The sequence below is a fragment of the Equus przewalskii genome, chromosome 26 (genome assembly GCF_037783145.1).
Source record: "Equus przewalskii isolate Varuska chromosome 26, EquPr2, whole genome shotgun sequence".
NCBI lineage: Eukaryota > Metazoa > Chordata > Mammalia > Perissodactyla > Equidae > Equus > Equus przewalskii.
The window spans coordinates 35,406,137-35,429,986 of NC_091856.1; the positions used below are offsets into that span (position 1 = coordinate 35,406,137).

General features: G+C 41.0%; 1 protein-coding gene across 5 annotated transcripts in view; it reads right to left on the reverse strand.

The window, feature by feature from the left end:
• Positions 1 to 8,028: 8,028 nt before the first annotated feature.
• Positions 8,029 to 23,850, reverse strand: part of LOC103565343 (ABO, alpha 1-3-N-acetylgalactosaminyltransferase and alpha 1-3-galactosyltransferase) — a 32,602-nt gene continuing 16,780 nt past the window's right edge. For 3 of the 5 annotated variants that reach the window (XM_070594669.1, XM_070594668.1, XM_008541375.2), the window contains exon 8: positions 8,029 to 10,479. In XM_070594669.1, coding sequence (XP_070450770.1) covers positions 9,789 to 10,479 — 691 coding nt within the window. In that variant the 3' untranslated portion in view covers positions 8,029 to 9,788. The remainder of the gene's footprint in view (positions 10,480 to 23,850) is intronic. The other 2 variants (XM_070594670.1, XM_070594667.1) reach the window with 1 other exon arrangement.

The window sequence follows — 23,850 nt, forward strand, 5'->3', positions numbered from 1 at the left end:
CCTCCACTCCCTTGCCCTGGCCTGGTGAGGAGGCTTCGCTTGAGCTACCTGGTCGTCACAGCCCCTCCCTGCATTTCCAGATGTGCTGCAGCTCGAGTCCTGGACCCCAAACGAAGGAAAGGCTGGCTGTGAGCCTTCTTCCCAGCCTCACCCAAAGGGGCCAGTGGCAAGAGACTATCCTGACCCATCAGGGCTGTTACAACCCCAGTTCTTAGTGGACCACGGCTCCCAAGCATGTGTTCTCATTAGCGCTATTTTTATCCAACTTGCTGGACACCAAGAAGGAGACCTTCTGAGGCGGAGACTCTTGCCATTTGGTTCTGGAAATTCTTCTGACATTAGGCCCTTGGAAGTTTCTCCCACAACGTTGCTTTATTTTCTGCACGTGCGGCACGCAACACCCAAGAGTTCTAGTTCGAGCCTCCCAGACTCATTCTGTAATGTTGCCTTTTCATCCCTCTTGTCCATTCCAGGGTCCACTGTTGCTTCTACACAAGAGGTGTTTGTGTTGCCACCAGCCACCAAACTAAATGATGTGCTGTCTTTGCTTCTTTGCATCATCAACTCCCAGCAATCAGCCAGCAAGGGGTGTGACTGGCCAAGCCTAAGGCTGAGAAGGGGAAGCTGGGGCATTTTCAGTGTTTAAACTCGGAGTTACATTGTTTCTCCACCTGTCACCAGGTGAAGAATTCCCCATACTCCCTCACTTTTTCTTTCCTGTGGTGTATCTCCTACTGTGCAACGCTGCTTCTAGAAATGAGGCATTTCTGAAGCCACCTGCCACCAAAATGCATCACCTCCTCTCCCCACTCCTCTTCTTGCCAGCTGCAAGACGCTGAGGACACAGGGGCACTCTGAGCGGCAGGGGCGAGCTCCTCAGCCTTGAGGCTTCAGGGGCATACCCAACGACACACAGGATTGGTTGAAAATCCAGGCCTTTTGAGATGCTCCTGTGCCGTTTCACATGGCGTTACCCTCTCCCAGCTCTCCTGAATTCAGGATGGAAAATGATTTGGGAGTGATTGCTGGGTGTGGATGGGGTGGGACAATAGAATCCTGGGACAAGGCTGCAGGTCAACCAAAATGGTAGAAAACTATGCTGCATAATGCAATCCCTTCCTAAGATCTATATCCAAGAACTCACACACACACACACACACACACTTTAAGGCTATAAAATGCTTTTTGCACCCACAAATGTTAATTCATAGTAGTTCCATAATCTTTCAGTCTAAATACTCTCTAACACCCACTATGAATTATTCTTTGACTCAGAGGAAATTCAGAAGTGTTTTTAAACTTCCAAGCATGAAATTTTGACAATTACCTCTTAAATTGTTTAACTAAATTGTGCTACGGTGAGATAACATACTTCCTACGATGCCAGTTCTTTGAAACATAAGACTTGGCTAAGGGACCAGTGAGGCTGTTTCCATTACTGTTCCATGTGCTGAGAGAGCGTGGACTGTTCTCAGATACACTGTTCTGTGTCCATTAGGTCAAGCTTGTGAACTCGATCATCCAAACCTCCCACATCCATCTGGTTTTGGTCTGCGTGGTATATCAATTCCTATGAGATGTTAAAAATCCCCCACTTTTGTTTGTAAATTGCTTTCTCCTTGTAGTCATGTCAGTTTGTGCTAAATGGGTGTGAAGCTGTGTTACGGGTGCACGTCAGAACCATTCTACCTTCCAGGTGAGCTGAACCCCCTTCCAACACGTGATGACATTCTCTCTTTGGTGGTGCATTTCCTCCTCAAGCCCCACGTCTAATAGAGACACACCAGCTTCCTCTTGGTTATACTGTTTCTTACCTGGAGTTTGGTCAAAAGAATCTTATTAACAGCTTTATTGAAATATAATTCACACACCATAAAACTCATCCAAGTTTTATGAGAGAGTGACATCAGCGTCATGGTGGAGTGAGCTTGCCTAGGACTCTCTCCAAACCAACATACAACAAAAAGGAGCAACCACATTCCAACAAAAAGTATCCCAATACCACAGGAATCCTGGGAGACCCACAGTAGCCAGACGACAGAGGGCGGACAGGCTGGAGCCCCCTCGAGGAGCTGGAACAGGGCAAGAGAGATCTTTGCTCCCTCCCATAAAGACCTGGATCGCTGCCAGGGGAGGCTCCAAGAGGGAAGAAGCAGGGGAGGGGTCGGGCATCCACAGGATGGCCCATGGTTCCCTAGCGCCCTTGCAGCCTAGAGGGCAGCCCTCTAACGAGGTGAAAGCTTTCACGTGGGGTGACCTCATCAAGCCAAGACCCCAGGAGACCAGATAGCGAGAGCTGATCAGGAAAACCAGGTCTGTGCACAAGAGAAAGTGCCCCCTCTCACCGCCACCAGTGAGGCTGCACCATCTCGGGTAAAGGCAGAGGGCCCAGAATATGTGGCTATTGATCCCCATCAAGTGGGAACAGGCTGTGACTGCAACCAGATAATATCACAAGGGGGAAGACGGGTCCTTCCAGCATCCGTCAATTCATTAAATCTCCAGATCAGAGGGAAAACCAGCACCCAGAATTATGTCCCGAGGACTTGGAAATAAGTAAACTAAACGACAATGAATTCAGAATAGTCATCGTCGAAAAACTCAATGAGGTAAAAGAAAATATAGAGAAACAACTCAACGAGTTCTGGAGTTACTTCACAAAAGATTGAAACTATAAAGAAGAGTCAATCAGAAATACTAGAGATGAAGAATACAATGGATCAGATAAGACAAAATAGAGATTCCCTGTATGCTCGTGTGGCCACCACAGAGGAGCAAATCAGCATAATCGAAGGCAGACAGGCTGAATGCTTGCAGACAGTGGAAGAGAGACAACTAAGACTAAAAAGAAAGGAAGAAAATCTCCGAGTAATAGCCAACTCAATAAGTAAATGCAAAATAAGAATTATAGTTATCCAAGAAGGTGAAGAGAAGGAGAATGGAGCAGAAAGTGTGCTCAAAGAAATAATAGCAGAGAACTTCCCAAATCTAGGGAATGAGAGAGAAATGCATGTGATGGAAGCTTTCAGGTCTCCTACATATGTCAATGTAAAAAGACCTACTGCAAGGCATATTGTAGTAAAACTGGCAAACATGAATGACAAAGAAAGAATACTCAGGGCAGCAAGGCAGAAGAAAATAACCTACAAAGGAACCCCTATCAGACTTTCAGTGGATTTCTCTGCAGAAACCTCACAAGCCAGGAGAGATTGGAATGACATACTCAAAACTTTAAAAGACAAAAATCTTCAGCCCAGAATACTCTAGCCCGCAAAAATCTCCTTCAGATATGAAGGAGAAATTAAATCTTTCCCAGACAACTGAAAGCTAAGGGACTTCGTAGCCACAAGACCCCACACCCACAAGAAATCCTCAAGAAGGCCCTCATACATGAAAAAAGAAAAGAAGGGAGAAAGGGGCCACAAAACACAGAGTAAGGAGACAGATAGAATCAGAATAGGACAGCAAATATTCAACTATAGCATTAAGATAAAGGGAAGGAAAACACCAAAAACAAAGACAATCTTGTCACTTTAACCACAAACTCACAACACAAGTGGGTATAAGAGATGAAAATAATAACTTAGGAGGGGAGGAGGAAAGGGACTGAATCAGTTTAGGCTAAGGAAATAAGAGGCCACCAGAAAATGGACTATGTTATGCATGAGATTCTGAATACAAACTTCAGGGTAGCCACTAAACTAAGAAACAGAATAGAGACAAAAAACATAAAGAAAGGGAAAACTAAGAAACACAGCATAAGAAACTGCAGAAGTCAATGGGTAGGCCAAAACACACAGGACAAGAAACAAAGGAAATGCAGGAAAATGAGAAAACGAGTGACAGAATGACAGCATTAAGCCCTCACACATCAATAATCACCCTCAATGTAAACGTATTGAACTCTCCAATAAAAAGACACAGAGCCACAAGATGGATTAAAGAACAAGATCCAACAATTTGTTGCCTCCAGGAAACACACCTCAGCTCCAAGGACAAACACAGGCTCAGAGTGAAGAGGTGGAAGACAATACTCCAAGCTAATGGCAAACAAAAGAAAGCAGGTGTCACAATACTTATATCAGGCAAAACGGATTTCAAGATGAGGCAGGTAAAGAGAGACATAGAGGATTAGTATATAATGATCAAAGGGACACTTCATCAAGAAGAAATAATGCTTATAAATATCTATGCACCCAACACAGGAGCACCAAAGTTCACAAAGCAACTATTAACAAACCTAACAGCACAATAGCACAATAATGGGAGGGGGGCTCAACACCCCACTCACATCATTGGACAGATCATCCAGACAGAAAATCAACAAGGAAACAGTGGAATTAAACAAAAAGCTAAAGCAGTTGGAGTAAATAGACAGATATAGAACACTCCATCCAAAAACAGCAGAATACACATTCTTCTCAAGTGTGCACGGACCATTCTCAAGGATAGACCATATGTTGGGAAACAAGGCAAGCCTCTATATATTTTAAAAAATGGAAATAACAACAAGCATCTTCTCCAATCATTATGCTATAAAGCTAGAAATTAATTACAAGAAAAAAGCTGACAAGGGACAAAGATGTGGAGACTAAACAATATGCTATTGAACAAGCAATGGATCATTGAGGAAATTAAAGAAGAAATCAAAAAATATCTGGAGGCAAATGAAAATGATAATATGCCATACCAACTCATATGGGATATAGCAAAAGCTGTATTCAGAGGGAAATTCATTGCAATACAGGCACACCTTAACAAACAAGGAAAATCCCAAATAATCAATCTTAAACTACACCTAACTGAATTAGAGAAAGAAGAACAAACAAAGCCCAAAGTCAGCAGAAGGAGTGAAATAACAAAAATCAGAGCAGACATAAATGTTATTGAAACAGAAAAAGGCAGTAGAAAGAATCAATGAAACAAAGAGCTGGCTCTTTGAGAAGATAAATAAAACTGATAAATAAAACCCCTAGCCAGACTTACAAAGAAAAAATGGGAGAAAGCTCAAATAAACAAAATCAGAAATGAAAGAAGAGAAATAACAACACTCCACAAAAATACAACGGATTATAAGAGACTACTACAAAAAACTATATGCCAACAAAATGGATAACCTAGAGGAAATGGATAAATTCTTAGACTCTTACAATCTCCCAAAGCTGAGTCAAGAAGAAGCAGACAATCTGAACAGACCAATCACAAGGAAGGAGATTGAAACAGCAATCAAAAGCATCCCAAAGAATGAAACCTCAGGACCAGAGGGCTTTCCTGGGGAATTCTACCAAACTTTCAGAGAAGATTTAATACCTATCCTTTTCAAGCTATTCCAAAAATTTAGGGAGGATGGAACACTTCCTGACACGTTCTCTGAGGCCAACATCACGCTGATACCAAAGCCTGACAAGGACAGCACAAAAAAAGAGAACTACAGGCCATTATCACTGATGAACATAGATGCAAAAATTCTCGACAAAATTTTGGCAACCCGAATTCAGCAATTCATCAAAAGGATCATACATCGTGATCAGTTGGGATTCATACCAGGGACACAGGGATGGTTCAACATCTGCAAATCAATCAACATGATACAACACATCAACCAACTGAGGAATAAAAACCACATGATCATCTCAATAGATGCAGAGAAAGCATCTGACAAGATCCAACAACCATTTATTATAAAAACTGAACAAAATGGGCATAGAAGGGAACTACCTCAACATAATAAAAATAATATACGACAAACCCACAGCCAACATCACATTCAATGGGCAAAAACTGAGCGCCATCCCCCTGAAAACATTAACGAGAGAAGGATGCCCTCTAGCACCACTCTTATTTAATATAGTACTGGAGGTTCTGGCCACAGCAATCAGGCAAGAAAAAGGAATAAAAGGAATCCAAATAGGGAGGGAAGAAGTGAAACTCTCGCTGTTTGCAGACAACATGATCTTATATATAGAAAACCCCAAAGAATCCATTGGAAAAATATTACAAGTAATCAACAACTACAGCAAAGTTGCAGGGTACAAAATCAATTTGCACAAATTAGTAGCATTTCTATACTCTAATAACATACTAACAGAAAAGGAACTCAAGAACACAATACCATTCACAATCGCAACAAAGAGAATAAAATACCTCGGGGTGAATTTAACTAAGGAAGTGAAAGACCCATACAACGAAAACTACAAGGCTTTTCTGAAAGAATTGGATGACGACATAAAGACATGGAAAGACATTCCATGCACATGGATTGGAAGAATAAACATAGTTCAAATGTCCATTCTACCTAAAGCAATCTACAGATTCAATGCAATCCCAATCAGAATCCCAATGACATTCTTTACAGAAATAGAACAAACAATCCTAAAATTCATATGGGGCAACAAAAGACCCTGAATTGCTAAAGCAATCCTGAGAAAAAAGAAGAAAACAGGAGGCATCACAATCCCTGACTTCAAAACATACTACAAAGCTACAGTGATCAAAACAGCATGGTACTGGTACAAAAACAGGTGCACAGATCAATGGAACAGAATTGAAAGCCCAGAAATAAAACCACACATCTATGGATAGCTTATCTTCGACAAAGGACCTGAGGGCCTACAATGGAGAAAAGAAAGTCTTTTCAACAAATCGTGCTGGGAAACCTGGAAAGCCACAAGTAAAAGAATGAAAATTGACCATTCTTTTTCACCATTCACAAAAACAAACTCCAAAGGGATCAGAGACCTAAAGGTGAGACCTGAAACCATAAGCCTTCTAGAAGAAAATGTAGGACATACACTCTTTGACATCAGTATTAAATGGATCTTTTTGGACACCATGTCTCCACAGACAATGGAAACAATAGAAAGAATAAACAAATGGGACTTCATCAGACTAAAGAGCTTCTTCAAGGCAAAGGAAAACAGGATTGAAACAAGAAAACAACCCACTAACTGGGAAAAAATATTTGCAAGTCATGCATCCGAAAAATGGTTAATATCCATAATATATAAAGAACTCACACAACTCAACAACAAAAAATCGAACAACCCAATCAAAAAATGGACAGGAGACATGAACACACATTTCTCTAAAGAAGATATACTGATGGCCGATAGGCACCTGAAAAGATGCTCATCATCGCTGATCATCAGGGAAATGCAAATCAAAACTACACTAAGATATCACCTTACACCCATTAGAATGACAAAAATAACTAAAACAAATAGTAACAAATGTTGGAGAGGTTGTGGAGAGAATGGAACCCTCATACACTGCTGGTGGGAATGCAAACTGGTGCAGCCACTATGGAAAACAGTATGGAGATTCCTCAAAAAATTAAAAATAGAACTACCATATGACCCAGCCATCCCACTACTGGGTATCTATCCACAGAGCTTGAAGTCAGCTGTTCCAAAAGTCCCATGCACCCCAATGTTCATTGCAGCATTACTTACAATAGCCAAGATGTGGAAGCAACCTAAGTGCCCATCAACTGAGGATTGGATAAAGAAGATGTAGTATATATATATATATATATATATATATATATATATACACACACACACAATGGAATACTACTCAGCCGTAAAAAAGAATGGAATTATCCCATTTGCAACAACATGGATGGACCTTGAGGGAATTATGTTAAGTGAAATAAGCCAGTTAGAGAAGGATAATCTCTGTATGAGTCCACTCATATGAGGAATTTAAACATGTGGACAAAGAGAACACATTAGTGGCTACCAAGGGAAGGGGGGGTGGAGAGTCGTCACAAAGGGTGAAGTGGTGCACCTACAACATGACTGACAAACAATAATGTACAACTGAAATTTCACAAGATTGTAACCCTTCATTAACTCCATAAAAAATTTTTAAAAAGTTATATGGTAGATGTATATTTAGCTTTATAAGAAATTGCCAGACATTCTCCAAAGTGTTTGTACCATTTTGTGTAGATTCCTTTCAACTACCCACGAAAATTTTTTGAGTGATCCATCTGTAAGCCAGAAAAGAAACTCAACGAATTCCCCAAAGTTGAAATTGTGCAGCTCACTTTATTCCTACTACAAAACTATATATCCAGGAACAAACAACGTAGCAAGGAAAAAACTAACTTCTTAGAAATTTAAAAATTACTATTCTAAATAATTTTGAGTTAAAGAGAAAATAAAAGCAGACTATTTAGAAATGAGTGACAACGTGGACACTGGATATAAATGCCTGAGGGACACAACTTGCCCTCTACTCAAAAAGAAAGTTGAAGGCATGTGCTTTTCTCAGAAACAAGCAGTGTTCCCAATAAATGACCCTGTTAACCAGGCATTCTACTCAAGAATGCTAGGAAAAAATAAACTAAAATAAAGTTGAAGGAATAAATTAATAAGCATGAAAGCAGACACTACCATTTAATAAACAAACAAATAGTAGGCCAGATGCTTTTTAAAAATAAAATAAAATAATCTCTGATACCTGTGTAAGAAGGTCAGAAAAAAGGAGAGAGAAAGCACAAATAAACAGCAGTAGAAATAAGAAGATATGATTTTAGATACGGAGATTTAAAGTTATTTCAAAATTGCACTGCCATTCTTTTTGCCAACAATTAAAAAATCAATATGAAATAGAAGATTTTCCAGGAAAATATAAATGATCAAAACTGACTCAAGAAGTAGAAACTTCAATAAATTACAACAGAAGGAGCTGCGGGTACCATAGAAGGAGATAGAAAAACTCATCAAACATTTACCGCCATAAACTGCACTTGGTTCCATGGGTTTTCTGACTAAAAACAAAGCTCAAGATTATTCAAATATCCCAGGACATAGAAAATAATGAAGAGCTGTGAATTCAATCTGCTAGACTATCTAGACCACATACCAAATGCTACTGAGAAGATTCAAAAAGGAAACCATCAGGCCGGCCGGTGGCCAAGTGGTTAAGTTTTCGCACTCCACTTCAGTAAGCAAAGACAAACAACCAAGAAACAACACAAACAAATCAAACTCAGCAAGTGCTTGCAGGTGGGGCCTCCTCCTTGTCTCAGAACATGGTAGAATAGCTTTCCTTTTTTTTTTTAAGCTTTTATTTTTCCTTTTTCTCCCCAAAGCCCCCCGTACATAGTTGTATAATTTTAGTTGTGGGTCCTTCTAGCTGTGGCATGTGGGACGCCACCTCAGCGTGGCTTGATGAGTGGCGCCATGTCTGCGCCCAGGATTCCAACCGACAAAACCCTGGGCTGCCAAAGCAGAGTGCTCGAACTTAACCACTCGGCCACGGGGCCGGCACCGGTAGAGTAGGTTTTTAAAGGTCACTTTAATTTAGATGTGAACATATTTTGAGTCTCCAGGCATAAGGCACTCAGCTAGGTACTGATGGATATAAAGATGAAGAAATCTTAGCCTCTGCCCTCAGGAGCTAGCATCATGATGGGCAAGACCAATGGGGAATTTGGGCATGAGGGCTCATATAGCCAAAGGAATACATCCAGTGTTCTATGGAAATGCAGGGGGAGGGGCAATTCATTTCAACTGCAGGAGGAGGAGACAATCCAAGAAAACTTCACGGGGAAGGTGACTTTGTCAGGACCTTGAAGGAAGAGCAGCACTGAGACAGAAAGCTGGACTGGGAGGGGAGGAAAAGTCAGAGCTGGGTTCGTGTGATGAGTGGTGGAAGCCACTCCAGAAGAGGAAACCGAGGGACGACTCATTGAATCTTTGGCCAATCCCTTATCCAAAAAGTAGAACCACTAACGCATACCACAGCCTTATATGTGGGGTCTCCTGGAAAGTCTGGTCTCATCTGCTCCGAATTTGTGCATGATTCTTGGGGACAGCCACGTATCGCAGTCTCCTAAGGTAAGGCGGTTTCCGCAGCATCCGCTCATCCCACACGTACTCTGGGGACAGCACCTTGGTGGGCTTGTGGTAGAGCAGGTACTTGTTCAGGTGGCTCTCCTCGTGCCACACGGCCTCGATGCCATTGGCCTTGTCGACCACCATTGCCTGGTGACAGGCCGTGGTGAGCCGGTAAACCTCTGCCACTGATCCCCCAAAAAAGCCTCCTGCATAGTAAAAATCACCCTCATCTTCCGGAATGTAGGCCTGAGACAATGGGCGGCGTTCATAGGTGAAACGCTGGCGATCGCTGGCATAGAAACCGGGATGGAGGGTGCCAAAGAGAGACGACAGGATCTCCACACCCACGTGGTCGCTGAACTTCATGTCGACGTCCGCGGACACAAGGTAATCGACCTCATGGAGGAAGCGCTGCTGGGAGAAGTTGCTGATCATCTCCATGCGGTGCAAGCTCACGTCCTGCCAGCGCGTGTAGTTTCGGACCTTGAGGATCACCACTCGCCTTCCTTCCTGGAGGGGGATCTGGGGCACGTCCGCCGGCCGGTCGGTTAAGATGTAGTAGATGACCCTGTGACCCACCATGAAGTACTTCTCTGCCGTCTCCAGGAACAGCTTCAGGAAGACCACATATCTAAGACCAACAAGCACCCCAGGAAAGAGAGGGTGGGTGTTAGACACAGTCAAACAGCAGCAGCAGAACAGACTTAGGCAAAACGGCTTATACAGCCATAGCATCCCTTGAGGACGGTACCCCAAGTGAAATAAGCTGTGCAAATTAACAAAGAAGCCTTAACTAAACTGGACTTGGGCAGGCCTGCAGGGGCAGCTCTCATGCCCCACGACACATCCTTACTTACACCAAACAGGAAGAGACTGAGGCTTGGGTCTTGGACAGGAAGTAAAACTAGTTACTGCTGCCGGGAGACTTCTCTCCCAAGCTGGCAACAGCACAGCCAATCAGAAATGCCACAGCTCAGCCAATCAGAAACGCTGCAGCTCAGCCAATCAGAAATGCCACAGCCCAGCCAATCAGAAATGCTGCAGCTCAGCCAATCAGAAATGCCACAGCTCAGCCAATCAGAAACGCCGCAACTCAGCCAGTCAGAAATACCACAGCCTAGCCAATCAGAATCGCTGCAACTCAGCCAAGCAGAAATGCCACAGCCCAGCCAATCAGAAACACCACAGCTCAGCCAATCAGAAAAGCGACAACCTCTCCAATCAGAAATGCTGCAACTCAGCCAATCAGAAATGCCACAGCCCAGCCAATCAGAATCGATGCAGCTCAGCCAATGAGAAGTTGTTCCTGCCCTCATATGTTACTTTCCCCAATGGACTTTCTTTTAGAACAGCCCCTCCCTCTCCCCATTTCTCTCTATAAAAGCAGCTCTCTCCTTTGTTTTCTGGCTTTGCCCATGATTGGCCATAGCATGCACCTCCTGAATTGCAATTCTTTTGGGTATTACTGAATAAACTTGTTTCAAGGATAAAATACCAGGAAAATTCGCTTTTTAAGTTGACAAAGCCAATCACAAAAAGTCAAATACCACATGAGTCCACTTGTGTGTGTTACCTAGAACAGGCAAATTCATAGAGACAAAGTAGAATGGTGGCTGCCAGACGCTGGGGAGGAGGAAATGGGAGTTACTGTTTAACGGGTACAGAATTTCAGTTTTGCAAGATCAAAAGAGTTCTGGAGACGGATGGTAGTGATGGTTGCATAACATCAATACTTAACACTGCTGAACTGTACACCCGAAAACAGTCGAGATGTGGGGCCAGCCCGGTGGTGTAGTGGTTAGGTTCGTACGCTGTGTTCGTAAGCAATGGCCTGGGGTTCACCAGTTCAGATCCCAAGCACGGCCCTATGCATCACCTATCAAGCCATGCTGTGGCAGGTGTCCCACATATAAAGTAGAGAAAGATGGGCACAGATGTTAGCTCAGGGCCAGTCTTCCTCAGCAAAAAGAGGAGGATTGGCAGCAGTTAGCTCAGGGCTAATCTTCCTCAAAAAAAACCCAAAAGTTATTCTACTCACTAAAGACATTGTACTCCAACTGAATAGTAAGTGGAGGCATTCAGACTGCATGACGTTGAACAAATGTTCTCCACCATAAGATATTTTATTCATCCATAGGTTGGCAAAAATTCAAATAATAGATAATATCCAAATGATGGATATCTCTCAGCTCAGGACCCTCCAACAGCATCTTGCCTTAAAAAAAAAAAACAGATTCAAGATTCTATAGTGGTCTAGTAGGACCTACAAGATCTGCCTCTGACCTCATCTCCTTCCCCTCTTTCCTCCACCCTCTGTTCTGGGCAGGCCAGCTCCTTAATGTCCCTGACATGCCACACATTCCCCTCCTGGCCTTTTGCAATTCCTCGTCCCCCTGCTTGGAGTCTGTTCGCTTTGATGTTTACCCCTATAGTGGCATTCCATCTTCTGATTCATGCCCAGAACTGGACACGCCCTATAGCTCTTCCTGCTGGTGCCTACACAGATGCATGCAAATGTAAAACTCCAGCTGGCTGTGCACCTGAATGTGTACATTTTACGAGAACTCTAACTATAATACTACTATAACCATAATATATTTTATTATAACTCAATAAAAAGAGCAAATAAACACATAAGCAATTACATATGAAAACAAATCATTCTCCATCCCCTTGCCTAGCCTTGGTTATTTTTTCAGAGCCCATATTGCTATATGACATGTTCTGTATTTGTGTCCTATTTGGTCTTCTGTCTTTTCCCACTAGACTATAGCTCCACGAGAGCAAAGGATTTATCTGTTTTTTCCCCTGCCTTATCCTTATGGTCCACATGTAATAGGTGTTTAGTAAAGCTGTTTTGACAGAAAAGATTAAGCAAGTAATTCAGTATGGTTGAGAATATGGGGAGGTAATTTTTTTTTTAAGATTGGCACCTGAGCTAACAACTGTTGCCAATCTTCTTTTTTTCCTGCTTTTTCTCCCCACATCCCCCCAGTACATAGTTGTACATTTTAGCTGTGGGCCCTTCTAGTTGTGGCATGTGGGATGCCACCTCAGCAGGGCCTAATGAGGGATGCCATGTCTGTGCCCAGGATCCGAACCAGTGAAACCCTGGGCCGCCAAAGTGGAGTGTGCAAACTTAACCACTTGGCCATGGGGCCATCCCCAAGGGGGAGGTATTTTGTATGCCACTAATGAAAATATCAATTTTCAAACCGTTTCAGAGGAAATGAGAAAATCTATCAATACTTTAAAGGTGTATACTCTCCCCGCAATTCTTCTTCCAGGCATCTACCACACAAACCTACTCACAGGTTTGTACAAAGACCCCAGTATAAAAGCTTACAGGCAATTCACATCACCAAACACTGGCAAGCGTGTGGAGCAACCAGAATTTCCATATATTGTGGGTGGGAACAGAACATGCTACAATCAATTTGGGATAAGGTCTGGAGGTGGTGTTTCTTTTTTTTTTTAAATAAAACTGAATATATATGTAACCTAGGACTGAGCAATTCTACTCCTAGATGTTCAATCAAGAAAAATTATACCATATGTCCACAAAAGATTTATCCAACAACATTCATATTGACTTATAATAGCCAAAACCTGGAAATAGCCCAGGTGTTCATCAAAAGGAAAATGGATAAACCAACTTATTATGTCCATATGATGGAAGGCTATTCAGCAACATAAAAGAAAAAGCTGTTGATCCATGCAAAATTGTCGATGAGTCTCAAAATAATTATTCTTAATGAGAGATGGCAACACAAAAGAGTACATACTTTATGATTCCAGTAGGAATCCAGTAGTAAAAATAATCTTATAGTGAAAAAGTCAGAGCAGTAGTTGCTGGTGAGGGAGTAGGGACAGAGGTTGACTGGGAAGGAGCATGAGGGAACTTTCTGGGAGTGATGGTAATGTTATACAAGTAGATAAGGATTTGGTCACACAGCTATATGCATTTGTCAAAAGTCAGTAAAAACACAATTAAAATATGTGTGCTTCATTGTGTATCCATTTTACCTGGAAAGAAGAAAAACTGTAAACACATATTGAGCTCTAGTTAACGATACACACAGAGAAGTCTTTAGGGGGAGTGCACTGATGTCTGAAATTTACTTTCATATATATCAAAAGCAATATGGATGGGTGGATGCATAAAGACGGGCAGATGGATAGATTAGTGATAAGCAAACACAATAAAATGTTAATTGTGAAAACTATGGGATATCATTAAAAAAAAAAACCCCACAAAACAATATATGCATTATGGGAATCCTAGAAGGAGAGGAGAAAGAGAAAGGGATAGGAAGTGCATTTCAAGCAATAATTGCTGAAAACTTCCTAAACTTGGGGACAGAAATGGACATCCAGTTCCATGAGGCCCAAAGGACTCCAAATAGCTTGAACCTGAGAAGGGCCACACCCAGATACATTATAATTAAATTGTCAAAAGTCAAAGACAGAGAGAATTTTGAAAGCAGAAAGAGCAGTGATTTGTCACATACAAGGGAGCCCCCATAAGACGAGGGGCAGATTTCTGAACAGAAACTTTGCAGGCCAGGAAAGAAAGAGATGCTATATTCAAAATATTGAAAGAAAAAGCTGTCAACCAAGAATACTATACCCAGCAGAGCTATCCTTCAGAAATGACAAAGAGATAAAATACTTTTCTGAATAAACAAAAGCTGAGGGAGTTCATCACCACTAGACCTGTCTTACAAGAAATGCTAAGGGCATCCCATTCTTCAAGTAGAAAAAAAAGATGCTAATTAATGTCATGAATATATGTGTAAAATTCACTGGTAATGGTAAATATTTAGTCAAAGTCAGATTCTCTAGTATTGTAATCGTGGTGCATAATTCACTTACAACTCTAGTTTAAAATTTAAAAAAAACCAAACACATTAAAAATAACCATAACTACAATAATTTGTTAGTGGATACAAGTATAAAAAATACGTGAATTTTAACATCAGTAACCTAAAATGTGAGAGAGAAAGAAGTAAAATTATAAACTTTATGTATGCTATCAAAGTTAAGTTGTTATCAGCTTAAAATAGGTTGTTATAAATATAAGATATTTTATGTAACTCTCATAGTAACCATAAAGAAAACACCTGTAGGAAATGTAGAAAAGATTATGATAAAGGAGTCAAAGCTACCACTACAAAAAGTCATCAAGTCACAACAGAAGACAGTAAAATAAAAAGCAAGGAGCAAAGGATCTACAAAGCAGTCAGAAAAAAATTCATAAAATTAAATTAAACAATTAAAATGGTGATAGTGAGTGCTTACGTATCAATAATCACTTTAAACACAAATGGATTCAGTTCTCCAATCAAAAGGCATACAATGGCTGAATGGATTTAAAAAAAAGATCCGACAATCTGCTTCCTATAAAAGACTCACTTTAGCTTTCAAGACACACATAGACTGAGAGTGAAGGGATGGAAAATGATATTCCAAGAAAATGGTAACCAAAAGAAAGCAGAAATAGCTGTATTATATCAGACAAAACAGACTTTAAGCTAAAAATGGTCAAAAGGGGTCAATCCATCAAGAAGACATAATAATTTTAAACATATATGCACCCAACATCGGAGCACCTAAATATTGAAAGCAAATACTAACAGAACTAAAAGAAGAAATGAATAGTAATCCAGTATTATTTGGGGACAGTAATAGCCCACTCTCAAAAATTGATAGATCATCCAGACAGAGAATCAATAAGGAAACAGGAGATTTGAACAACAGTCTAGACCAAATGGACCTAACAGACTCTACAGAACATTCCACCCAACAGCAGCAGAATACACATTCTTCTCAAGTGCACATGGGGTATTTTCTAGGATAGAGTATGTGTTAAACAACAAAACAAGTCTTAGCAAATTTAGAAAGACTGAAATCATACCAAGTATCTTTTATGACCCTATAGTATGGAACTGGAAATCAATAACAGGAGGAGAGCAGGAAAATTCACATGTGGAAATTATGGAAATTCAAAACACATTCCTAGGTTGCTGGGAAGATGGCAGTGTAGACGGACTCTGAACTCACCTCCTCCCACAGACGCAACAAACTTACAACTACTCTTGGAACAATCACCCCTGATAGAGAACTGAAAACTGGTTAAGAAGAACCCCCACAACAAGGGACAGTGCTGACTGAGGTGGAAGAGGTAGAAAGTCCTTTCTGGAGAGAAAAAAGTCACATTGTAGCCACAGCATTTCACGTCCAGGAGAAATCTTAAGGTACGAAGCTTTCCCTGGAGGAGTTGGGGATCTGAGCAAGAGAGCTTTGTCACAATAAGCAGCTTTTGGACTCAGCACAACCAAGATGAGCGTCATAACATCTTGCTTTGCTGGCTACTAACAATGGGAAATACCCCCAGAAAAGCTGTCAGACATACAGGAAAGAAAAGCCTGCTCTTAATGTGCCCACACACAAATTCACCCATTTCAGAAAGCAACCTAAAATCACCAGAAAGAAAGGTGCACAGTCCTTTGGTGAAAAGAGACTCACTTGATAGGCTCTGGGTGCATCTTGGCAAAAGGTGAGACCCCCCCCAGGCTGGGATCACCTCCCCAGGGACTGAGACGTTGGTGGCAGCCATTATTGTGACCTAGTACAGGCGTGCTGACGCAGACACTGGCAGATGCCATGGGAGTTTTTCCCCTGGTCTGTTAGTGCAAGGGTCTGCCCCATGCATTACAGCACTGAGCTAATCCAGCTCAGCTGGGGCAGGCAGCCCACCCTAGGGACTGGCCCCACCCAACAGCAGGGCCTCGGGCAACTTGTGGGTCCACATAGGCAGGGTATGTGGGTCCTCTGCAGTGGGGTGAGGGGGTCTGCCTCTGCAAGGGAGGGCATGTGCAAGGGGCGGGCCTACATTGGAAGAGTATGTGGGGTCTCTGCAGGGGGGTGAGTGGGTCCGCTTCAGTGGGTTAGGGTGTGTGCATGGAGCAGGGCTGTGTTGAAAAGGTGTGTGGACCTGATGGTGGTGGGGCTTGTCAGCTACAGCAGATGTGCTTCTCAAAAAGCCACATAGGGCATTGGCTCCACCTTCCAATGCCTGAAACAATTATATACTGCCACACCTGGGGCAGCTGCAGTCCTGAGAGAGCTGATGACAGCCTTGCAGGCTGGAGGCCTACAGTAATTATAAGCCCCTGACCTAGCAACCAGCCACTCTGGGGGCCTACTTACTTAGCAGAAAAATTGCAGCAGGAATGTGCTATTAGACCTTGCTGCCAACCGTGCTTGGGCTCCTCATGCCCAATAAAGTGACTGAAGGCTCCACAGCAGCTGCACACAGCTGAGCATGACAACTAGCTGGCCAGGGGGATAGCCTAGCCTCCCCATGCACCTGCAGGAAGACCAAACCCACCACAACAGAAGGACACATGCAGTCCACACAGGGGACACTCTTGGAACATTTGGAACTGGTGATGAGAGAGGACTATATTGCTGGGCCTGGTAAGGCCATCTCTCCAAGATTGGGAGATGTAGCTGACCTATGTAATACACAGATATAAGCACAGAGAAAGAGGCAAAATGAGGAGACAAAAGACTATGCTCCAAATAAGGGAAAAGGACAAATCCTCAGAAAAAGAGATTAAAAAAAAAAAACAGAGATAAACAATCTACCTGATAAGGAGTACAAACTAAGAGTCATAAGGATGCTCACTGATCTTGGGAGAAGAATGAAGGAACTCAGTGAGAACTTCAACAAAGAATTGGAAAATATTAAAAAGAACCAATCACAAATGAGGAATACAATAATAGAAATGAAAAATTCACTAGAGGGACTCATTACAGAGCAGGTGATACAGAAGAACAGCTCAGTGAGCTGGACAAAAGACTACAGGAAATCACCCAAGCTGAACAGACAAAAGAAAAAAGAATTAAAGAGAATGAGGACAGTCCAAGGGACCTCTGGGACAACATCAAACACACTAACATCCATATTATAGGGGGCCCAGAAGAAGAGAGAGGCAAAGGGGCAGAGAATCTAATCAAAGAAAAAATAGCTGAAAACTTTCCTAACCTAAGAAAGGAAACAGACATTCAGGTACAGAGAGCACAGAAAGCACCAAACAAGATAAATCCGAAGAGGCCCACAACAAGACACATTATAATAAAAATGTCAAGAATTAAAGATAAAGAGAGAATCCTAAAAGCTGCAAGAGAAAGGCAACAAGTTACTTACAGAGGCAACTCCATACGCCTTCCAGCTGACTTCTCAGCAGAAACATTACAGGCTAGAAGGGAGTGGTATGTTATATTTAAAGTGCTGAAAGGAAAAAACCTACAGCCAAGGCTGTAGACAGCAAGGTTATCATTCAGGATGGAAGGAGAGATAAAGAGTTTTCCAATCAAGCAAAAACTAAAGGAGCTTATCACCAATAAACCAGTCTTACAAGAAATGCTAGAGGGACTGATTTAAGGGGAAAAGAAAACATCACAAATAGGAATAAGAAAATTATCCCCCCCAAAAAACAATAAAATCACTGGTAAAGGCAAATATACAATAAAGGTAGCACATCAACCACTATGAAGCTAATATGAAGATCAAAAGACAAAAGGACTAGAATTATCTGTTTCTATGATGAGAGGGTAATGGATACACACACACAAAAATGAGGCTAAATATGATATCAGAAACATAAATGTGGGAGGAAGGGAGTAAAAGAGTAGAGCTTTTAACAAGAGGTCAAACTTAAGAGACTATCAACTTTTAATATAGATTGCTATATACATAGGTTATTATACATGAACCTCAGCACAATCACAAACCAGAAACCTATAATAAATACACAAAAAATTAAGAGAAAGGAACCCAAACATAATACTAAAGAAAGCCATCAAACCACCAGGGAAGAGAGCAAGAGAAGAAGAAAGGAACAGAGAAGAACTACTAAAACACCCAGAAAAAAAGTGACAAAATGGCAATAAGCACATATTTATCAATAGCTACTTTAAATATCAATGGACTAAATGCTCCAGTCAAAAGACATAGGTTGGCTTTAAAAAACAAGACCCATATATGTGCTGCATACAAGAGACACACTTCAGACCTAAAGACACTCACAAACTGAAAGTGAAGGGATGGAAAAAGATACTCCGTGCAAATGGCAGTGAAAATAAAGCTGGGGTAGTGATACTTACATCAGACAAAATAGACCTTAAAATAAAAACTATAACAAGAGACAAAGAAGGACACTACATAACAATAAATGGAACAAGAGGATATAACACTTGTAAATATCTATGCAACCAACATAGGAGCACCTAAGTATATAAAGCAATAAGTAACAGACATAAAAGGAGGAATAGACAGTAACATGATAATAGCAAGGGACTTTAACATGCCACTTACACCAATGGATAGATCATACAAACAGAAGATCAGTAGGAAACATTGGCCTTAAATAGCACATTAGACCTGATACACTTAGTAGATACATACAGGACATTCCATCCAAAAACCACAGAATACATGTTCTTTTCAAATGCACATGGAACATTCTCCAGGATGGATCACATACTAGGCCACAAAACAAGTCTCAATAAATTTAAGAAGATTGAAATAATACTAAGCATCTTTTCTGACCCCAATGGTATGAAACTAGAAATCAACCACAGGAAGAAAATTGGAAAAGCCACAAATATGTGGAGATTAAATAAGATGCTACTGAACAACGATTGGGTCAATGATGAAATCAAAGGAGAAATTAAAAAATACCTGGGGACAAATGAAAATGAAAATATGACATGCCAAAATTTACGAAATACAGCAAAAGCAGTTCTAAGAGGGAAGTTTATAGCAATAAACTGTTGAGGTAGCAGGCCTACTTCAACAAACAAGAAAAATCTCAAATAAACAATTTAACAGTGTACCTAAAGGAGCCAGAGAAAGAACAAGCACAGCCCAAAATCAGTAGAAGGAAGGAAATAATAAAAATCAGAGCAGAAATAAATGAAATACTGACTAAAAAAATGTAGAAAAAAAATAAATGAAACGAAGAGCTGGTTCTTTGAAAAGATAAACAGAATTGACATCCTTTAGCTAGACTCACCAAGAAAAAAAGAGAGAAGGCTCAAATAAATAAAATCAGAAATGAAAGAGGAGAAATTACAATAGACACTTCAGAAATACAAAAGATTATAAGAGAATACTATGAAAAGCTCTGGGTCAACAAATTGGACAATCTGGAAGAAATGGGTAAATTCTTAGAATCATACAAGCTTCCAAAACCGAATCAAGAAGAAATGGAGAATTTGAATAGACCAATCACCAGTAAAGAGATTGAAACAGTAATCAAAAACCTCCGCCCAAAAAAAGTCCAGGACCAGCTAGTTTCCCTGGTGAATTCTACACAACATTTGAGGAAGACTTAACACCCACCCTTCTCAAAATCTTCCAAAAAATTGAAGAGGAGGGGAAGTTTCCTAACTCATTCCATGAGGCCAACATCACCCTCACACCAAAACCAGACAAGGAAAACACAAAAAAATAAAATTACAGGCCAATATCACTGATGAACATCAATGCAAAAATCCTCAAAAAAAAAATACTAGCAAATCGAATATAACAATACATTAAAAAGATCATACACCATGATCAAGTGGGATTTATTCCAGGGATTCAGGGAGGGTTTAAGATCCACAAATCAATCAATGTGAAATCCCACATTAACAGAATGAAGACTAAAAATCACATGATCATCTCAATAGAGGCAGAGACACCATTTTCAAGATACGACATCCATTTATGATAAAAACTCTGAATAAAATGGGTATAGAAGGAAAGTCCCTCAACATGATAAAGACCACATATGACAAACTCACGGCCAACATCATACTCAATAGAGAAAAACTGAAATCTACCCCTCTGAGAACAGAAACCAGACAAGGATGCTCACTTTCACCACTCTTATTTAACATAGTATTGGAAGTCCTAGCCAGAGCAATCAGGCAAGAAAAAGAAATAAAAGGGATCCAAATTGGAAAGGAAGAAGTGAAACTGTCACTATTTGCAGATGACATGACTTTATATAGAGAAAACCCTAAAGAATCCACCAAAATATTTTAGAAATAGTAAATGAATACAGTAAAGTTGCAGGATACAAAATCAACATACAAAAATCAGTTGGGTTTCTATATACCAAGAATGAAGCAGCAGAAAGAGAAATTAAGAATAAAATCCCATTTACAATTGCAACAAAAAGAATAAAATGCTTAGGAATAAATTCAACCAAAGAAGTGAAAGACCTGTACACTGAAAACTATAAAATATTGTTGAAAGAAATTGAAGAAGACACAAAGAAATGGAAAGATATTTCGTGCTCTTGGCTTGGAAGAATTAACATAGCTAAAATGTCCATAGTTCCTAAAGCAATCTACAGATTCATTGCAATCCCTATCAAAGTTCCAATGACATCTTTCACAGAAATAGAACAAAGAATCCTAAAATTTCTATTGGAACAACAAAAGACCCTGAATAGCCAGAGGAGTCCTGAGAAAAAAGAATGAACTATTTAACATGGTACTGGATGGGTCCTAGCCAGAGCAATCAGGCAAAAAGAACAAAGCAAAAGAAAGAAAAGGCATCCAAATCGGAAAGGAAGAAATAAAAAAAATTGTCTTTGTTTGCAGATGAGGTGATTTTATAGAGAAAAAATGCTAAAGACTGCACCATAAAACAGTCAGAGCTAATCAGCAAATTCAGTTAAGTTGCAGGATACAAAATCAACATACAAAAATCAGCAGTGTTTCTGCACACTAACAATGAATCAGCCAGCCCTGGTGGGCTAGTGGTTAAGATTCGATGCTCTCACCTCCACAGCCCGGGGCCGTTTCCTGGTCAGAGACCCACACCACCTGTCTGTTGGCTGTCATACTGTGGCAGCTGCTTGTTGCTGTGATGCTGAAAGCTATGCCACTGGTATTTCAAATACCAGCAGGGCCACCCATGGTGGACAGGTTTCAGTGGAGCTTCCAGACTAAGACAGACTAGGAAGAAAGACCTGGCCACCTACTTCCAAAAACTGGCGAAAATCCTATAAATAACAGCAGAGCATTATCTGATATAGCCCAGAAGCTTAGAGGATAGTGCAAAAAGCCTGGGCAGGGTTCCACTCTGCTGTCCAGAGGGTTGCTAGGAGTAGGAATTGACTTGACAGCACTAACAACAAAAATGATGAATTACCTGAGAAAGAAGTTAAGAAGACAATCCCATTTACAATAGCATCAAAGACAATAAAATACATAGGAGTAAATCTAACCAAGGAGGTGGAAAATCTGTACACTGAAAACTGTAAGACATTGATAAGAGCAATTAAAGAAGACACAAATAGAGCCAGCCCTGATGGCATAGTGGTTAAAGTTCGGCACTCTCATGGCTTCAGCAGCCAGGGTTCATTTCCCAGTTGCGAACCACGCCACCATCTGTCAGTTGCCATGCTGTGGCAGCAGCTCTCGTAGAAGAACCAGAGGGACTTACAAGTAGGATATACAACCATGCCCTGGGGCTTTGGGAAGGAAAAGAAAAAGATGCAAATAAATGGAAAGATATCTTGTGTTCATGGATTGGAAGAATTAATATTGTTAAAATGTCCATACTACCCGAAACCATCTATGGATTCAATGCAATCCCTATCAAAATTCCAATGGCATTTTTTACAGAAATAGGAAAAAACAACCCTAAAATTTGTTTGGACACAAAAGACCCCAAATAGCAAAAGCAATCCTGAGAAAGAAGAACAAAGCTGGAGGCATCACACTTCCTGATTTCAAACTATACTACAAAGCTACAGTAATCAGAAGAGTATGGTACTGGCATAAAAACAGACATGTAGACCAATGGAATTGAGAGCCCAGAAGTAAACCCACGCATATACAATCAACTAATATTTGATAAGGGAGCCAAGAAGACTCGATGGAGGAAAGACAGTCTCTTCAATAAAGCGTTCTGGGAAAACTGGATATTCACATGTAAAAGAATGAAACTAGACCCCTATACTACACCATTCACAAAAATTAACTCAAAATGGATTAAAGACTCAAATGTGAGACCTGAAACCATAAAACTCCTAGTAGAAAACACAGGGAAAAAACCTCTTGACTTGGGTCTTGGCAATGACACCACAAGCACAGGCAACAAAAGCAAAAATCAATCAGTGTGACTATGTCAAACTAAAAGCTTCTACACAGCAAAAGAAACCATCAACATGGCTAGCCCGCTGGCATAGTGGTTAAGTTTGCGTGTTCTGCTTCAGCAGCCCAGGGTTCACGGGTCGGATCCTGGGTGCAGACCTACACACCACTCATCAAGCCATGCTGTGGTGGCACCCACATACAAAAAATGGAGGAAAATTGGCACAGGCATCAGCTCAGGGTCAATTTTCCTCACACACACACACACACACACAAAAGAAACCATCAACAAAATGAAAAGGCAGAATGGGAGAAAATATTTGCAAACTGCTTGCCTGATAAGAGGTTAATATCTAAAATATATAAGGAACTTATGCAACTCAGCAGTGAAAAAGCCCAAATAATTCAGTTTCAAAACGGGGAAAGGACCTGAATAGGCATTTTTCCAAAGAGGATATTCAAACCGCCAACTGGAACATGAAAAGGTGCTCAGCATCACTAATCATCAGAGAAAAGCAAATCGAGACCACAAGGAGATGTGTCCTCACACCTGTTAGAATGGCTATTACCCAAAAGTTAAGAGATGGAAAGTCCTGGCGAGGACGTGGAGAAAAGGAACTCCTAGGCACCGTTAGTGGGAATGTAAACTGGTGCAGCCACTACGGAAAACAGTATGGAGGCTCCTCAAAATATTGACAACAGTATTACCATACGATACAGCAATCCCACTTCTGGGCATATATCCAAAGGACAGGAAATCACTCTCTTGAAGAGACAGCCGCACTCCCATGTTCACTGCAGCATTACTCACAATAGCCAAGACATGGAAACAACCTAA